At 36.7% G+C, this 6,000-nt stretch overlaps 1 protein-coding gene across 1 annotated transcript in view; it reads left to right on the forward strand.

Moving 5' to 3' along the window:
• LOC129277324 (major facilitator superfamily domain-containing protein 6-like) overlaps nt 1-5,796 on the forward strand; it is a 52,441-nt gene extending 46,645 nt beyond the window's left edge. The window contains exons 5-6 of the mRNA XM_064110000.1: nt 662-897; nt 3,906-5,796. Coding sequence (XP_063966070.1) covers nt 662-897; nt 3,906-4,454 — 785 coding nt within the window. The 3' untranslated portion in view covers nt 4,455-5,796. The remainder of the gene's footprint in view (nt 1-661; nt 898-3,905) is intronic.
• Nucleotides 5,797-6,000: the final 204 nt, after the last annotated feature.

The following is a 6,000-nucleotide window of genomic DNA, read 5'->3' on the forward strand; positions in this document are numbered from 1 at the left end:
CGTTTAAATCAAAGTAAGCATGTACGCAACCGTGTTTTGGACTAATCACGTTTGGAAACGCTGATTCTGGCCTGAAAAGTGGAAGCATAAACACGGCCTTAGATAACGTGAGACTTCTGTCGAGTCCGATTCTTGTCTGCTATCAAAATATTACTGTCGATGTGAGCTTTTACACATAACGTTGCAACTCTATTCATGGAGTATGAACATATGAACATTGGAGACCATGATGAGTAAAATCATGGACCTACTAGGTCCATGGCATAATGTACTTATGGCGAACTTAAGTGACGCAGTTACTAACCCGTTACCGCGATTGCAGTTTCATGCAAGGCTTTACCAGATTGGCTTAAAAGGTAGATATATATAATATGGCACTGCAATCAACGCCAGGGTAGCGTTTTATCAATATTTTCATCCGACAAGTTATCAGATCTGACATCTTTCCATGATTTTGATTGGCTGAGAGGCACTGTTCCTATGGTAACTGTCGGATAAAACGTCCGACAAGTCCTTTCATGAAACGCCCCCCCCCCCAGAACTGCATGAACTGGGTGTAGAATAGTAAGATAGGCCTACTCATATACTGTACAATATACATACACATTCTTCTGAATTCAATCAGATTTGATTGATCTTTGATTTTCTTCCCCTTGATCAGGTATTTCATTCTTACTGACGTGGACCACCTTGGTGTCGTACCTGGGGACGGCCGTCCCTGCCGAGTGCATGACCACAGTACAGGGGATCCTCGGCGCGCTCTATTTCGGTCTTGGCGTCGGAGCAGGCTCCCTGGTCAGTGGCATCATCATCGACTATTTCAACGCCGTCAAAGCATTCTATGGATTCGCCGTGGCTAGTCTGGCGGTGATGTTTCTCTTCATGGTTTCTCAACAGGTAGGCATGTAACAACAGTGAATGATGAAGGTTATTACCAATCTTGCCATGGTGTTCATAAAGTTGTGTGTGGGCGTCGTGGTCTCGTGGTTAAGACTCTCGCCTTTCAATCTGAGGGACGTGGGTGGGTTCGATTCCCAGCCATGGCGTGTTTTCTTTCAGCAAGAAATTTACCCACATTGTGCTGCACTCAACCCCGGTGAGGTGAGTGAGTACCCGGTAAGAGGGAATTCCTCGAATGCTGGAGCGTCTGATCAAGGTAGCCGTGCTAAAGCCGGGGCATTAATAACACAATCATCTTAAGCAGGGCCCGCTTGGAGAACAGTTTTCGGTATTGAAATTTCTACCCTGTGTAAAATATGACATTATTATCGTTATCATATTTATTTGTTCGTTATCATATTTATTTGTTCCTTGAGGTTCATAATAATGATAATGATAATAATAATAATTCATAATTAATCAATAATTATTATTATTATTATAGCTGAAGTCATGTGGCGCTTTTGAATTGTGTTTTTTCATGTACATAAAAAAAAAAAACAATGCGTCCACGAACGACTGGTATTTCACATTTTGCCAAGTACATTGTGCAACATGCTATGATATGCATTCAAAATAGGAATGCAACAAATACCTTGATAAAGTGTTCATTGGTGTGCTATTCTTGTCACCTGGTCCATTCAATTTCTTCATCCTGCTATGTAAGGCATGCCTATGTAATATCTTGATTTGAAATCTGCCTATCATAATGATAGAAATGAAAGGTTATTTGACCAAAATTGTCCCTGAAGTAACTACGAACTGGTCTATTGAGTTTGATCGAATTGATCATTTCCGACAGTGGAATCCAGGCATAAAATCACTTGGACACCTTGAACTAGATTTGGCACGATTTGTATTCCGTCATTTCTTGGTTAGATAACATTATAAGAAAAATATCTACGGTAAACAACTGAAAGATTAAATACTGATGTGTGATTGAATATTTTAACAAAGGGAAAATAAGGCGAAAATGAAATTATAAATGATTGGGTGTGTTCTGGGGCCCGTAGCACAAAGCTTAGCAATGATCGTAGAACATTGTGAAATAATTATACCTCATTAAGAAAATGCCGTATTGTGAAGATAATAATACAGTGCGTATAAAAAAAAACCGGACAGATTTGAAAAGTCTATAAAATTTTTGTTTCAAATTATGATGTCTATATTTTGGTGTTAATAGGTGCTCTAAGGTCTTATCTTTGAAATGCAATTAAAAAAATAAATTTTTGTTCATGCTTGAGCGAACACGGGACGTTTTTGTTGGGGGTTCAAAAAAGGCTTGGGCCAGAATTGCAGAATATGAGTAATGATAATCAGACTTCTTGTTAGTCAGGAGACCTCCTCTTGACCTTTTCATTATCTCTGCCACAATATTCGAATTATGCTCTCAAATTTCATTTACAAATTTATTTATTTAATTTTTTTTTTTTTCATTTAAGCTTCTCTTACCTTTTAATTTTCCTTCATAAGTAACTGAGAAAAGAAGATTTTTTTGTCAACCCAAGCAAGAAGATTTGAATTATTAATTGGGAAAACTTGTGATTATTCAAATCCAGATATTTTATTCTGTGAAAGAAATTTTGTTACGTACCTTTAAAAGACACGAATCTATTTCCAAGGGGTCATTGATTCCTTGACCAAGTTTAATTACTTGACAGGAAACACAAGAAGGGATTCATGTCTTTCAATGACAATGGTGTATTTAGTCAATATTGAAGGAGTTAGATATGGCAGATCGTGTACAATGTATAAAAAAAAGTTGTGAGCGAGCGAGCGAAGTGAGCACGCAAATATTCCCACTTTTTATTACAATATTAAATTTTGTGATAGATTTTGACCTAATATTAAAAAAATAATATTATATTTTACTTTCTATTTTTCATTTTATTTCCTGTCCACTTTTTTTTCTTGTTCACGATTTTTCTTTTATTGAGGGGGGGGGGGCATCCCGAGCGCCCGACCATCTGTGTTGCACTATTCAAAGGGCACCATAACCTTTGTTCGGTTGAAACAAAATGGTTTCAGCTTGAAGAAGGAATATTCATAGCTAACAGAGAGCAAGTTAAAAAGAAACAACAGAATAATTCATGCAAATAAATAGATCTGAAAATGAATTTTGACCGCATGATTTGAAAATTATGGCACAGATAATGAAAAGGTTAAGAGGAAGTATGCTAATTAGCAAGAAGTTCGATCATCATATTTATAATTTTATGCCATTTTGGCGCAAGCCTCCTTTTTAACCCCAGACAAAAACATTCCGTGTTCGCTCAAGCATGAACGAAACTAATTTTTTTTTAAATAGCATTTGAAAGATAAGACCTTAGAGAACCTATTAACACCAAAATATAGACATCATAATTTGAAACAAAAATTTTATAGACTTCTCAAATCTGTCCCGTTTTTTTTATACGCACTGTATAATATGCCGTACTGGATATGATATCTAAGAGGATATGATATCTAAGAGGAAACCAAAAGAAAAAATGGTATTCGGAAAGTGTATTTTAACGTTTGTGTCTCTTACCTCATATTTCACATTATCTCCTCCTGACCTTGACATATATGGTGTGGATTATATTTTCCCATGACATATGTTGTGCTCAGAAGGAGGCAAGATACAATTTGAAAGATAATGAGGAAAATCTGAAAATTCGTGTACAAAACAAATGGAGAGTTGTCCACAAAATCAGCCATTTTGAAGCACGTTTGCCAATTTGAGGATGCCCATAGAAAGTACAACAAGAGTTTTCAAACTCCCATAACTTGCTTATTTCATAACCGATTTTGATGAAACTTTTTTTTTAATTGTTCCTCTCATTTTACTCTTTCCAATAAGATTACTTCTCTTCTTGGGTTTTGGTTTCCTTTAAGTGCGACCTAAGTCGTAATTAAATCTGTGTGATACACCCCCCCCCCCTGTACTACTTTTCCACTAAAGCTTATACTTTCTTCTGTTTCAGCTCTTTCCGCGTGGGAGCAAATTTGATGATAAATCAGGGTATGATGACAATGGCAATGACGAAGAAAAACAGAAACTCGACCACGTGTGCGATGACGAAGCTGAAGAGGTCATAACCCCTACACCACCGTATCCTGTTTCCATCAAGAATTTTTTACAACCAAAAAGAACGAAGAATGAACAACATTTGCTTAGTCCCGGAGCTGGAACCGGTCCGATCCCAGAAATGATGCCGCACGGTCGATTCTTTCACCGGATAAATTTCGCTGATGCCCATAAAGAAGTACACCAAATACAGCAACGTCCGCTGAGTTACTGTGGAACAGCGACCAGCGAAATGAGAGTCGAAGTGCAGCAGAGGGCATTACCTGTACACGTGACCGTTTCACTGCAGCAGCTGAAACAGCTGAAATGTTTACCACCAAAAGAAAAGACGTTACCTAACAATAAAATTCCAAAAGAAGAAACTCGGATAAATGCCACGTGTCAGCACGAGAAAATAGAAAACAATTGGTTGTTGCCTCGCCAAAGAACTTACACGATAAACTGAAAATGACCCGATTTCATTCACTGAGCCAATGACACCAAATTGTTCAAATTTGATTATTTATGTATGCATGTAGGAAATTATATGATTTAAAGTTTTCAATGCTAAGTTCACCCAGACAAAAAGTTGACCTGAATGAGAAAAAAGTCAACCCAGCATAACATTGAAACCTCCTTTAAAGAATTATGGTGCTTCATTTATTTCAATAAAATGGGTATGTGATATTGAATCGATATTGTCAGAATATCACAATTTGTTTTTCTCTTTCATGACGTCACATCAAAAAAGCCTATGTCGTTTTTTTCTTCCTGTAAATTAAAACTGGTTCAAATCGTCCGTCTGAAATGCATAGTTTTGAAGGTCATTAAGAATCAATCAAGAGGTTCTTTATTAACAAATCTACAAAAAGCAAACGTTTTCAATCAATGTTATGCTTTTTGGTTGTTTTACCTATTCATCACCTTCCTTGCTGTCGTTGTGGGTGGTCTTAGCCTTGAATAATTTATCCATTTATGCCATCCGTATAGTACTTGAATATAGATATAGGTACCTAATGACGGAGTTGCAATGAATCTTTCGAGACAAGCTGCGTAGAAAAAAATCCGGTCTTTTTCATTAAATCAATCAAAAATTTAAAACTCAAATGTTAAGAGCGTGTATAAGTATTATGCTTGTACGCCCTATATAACAGCCATGTTTGCTCATGATAGGTCAATTTGCATTTGAACTGAATATCATGGGATGACAGAAATTACGATTAATGCATGTATAAAACATATACTAATGTATATGTACGAATTCGGCAAATAAATGACTGAATCGAAAGCGTAAAGTGGGTTTTATCATGAGAAAGAACATCGATTTTTGCTATCCGATTTACATGTCCTTTCCGAAATTCAGAGGACATTTTTAAAGTGAAAAATCACGTTAAAAGGTTAAGTGATTACCGAACATGACGCGCTCGTTCGGAGAAAGCCCACTCGGTGTGTGACTGTGATACCCATGGATTTCATTTCATTTGTAGGTTTAATTAAAAAATACAATTTTACAGATGCTGCAGTCTCGGCTTTGGTCACATTCTCTTTTTGCTTTTGTATGAAGGGGGGGGGGGGGGGGTTCTTGGGGCTTGAAATATATATGAAAGTTACTTATCATAATTCTTATGAACTACTTTATAGACAGCTGGAGAATGGCTTGTGGAAAATCTATCTTTTACAAAAATTATATTTTAGTAATGTTGTTTGTTGAATAAAATTGAGGATTTCTTCCTAGCTTACACCACGATGAAATCACCGACGATTTTCAACTGGAAGTCATGCATGGGTATATCCATTTAACAACTTGTAAAAAACTAAAAAATTCTTATTGTTTCTCGCATTGTGCTAAACCCGTCACCTATCAGCTTCTCTGAATATTCTTTCATCGGTTAAAACCATTCCACTTTGATTGAAACCCCTTTAAAAGTCATTTTTCCACTCAGGCTTTTCACAGCTCATTACGTAATATATAGGCTTCAAGTGGACATGGTGCTCCGGCTTTCATTATAAAA

The sequence above is a fragment of the Lytechinus pictus genome, chromosome 15 (assembly GCF_037042905.1).
Source record: "Lytechinus pictus isolate F3 Inbred chromosome 15, Lp3.0, whole genome shotgun sequence".
Taxonomy (NCBI): domain Eukaryota; kingdom Metazoa; phylum Echinodermata; class Echinoidea; order Temnopleuroida; family Toxopneustidae; genus Lytechinus; species Lytechinus pictus.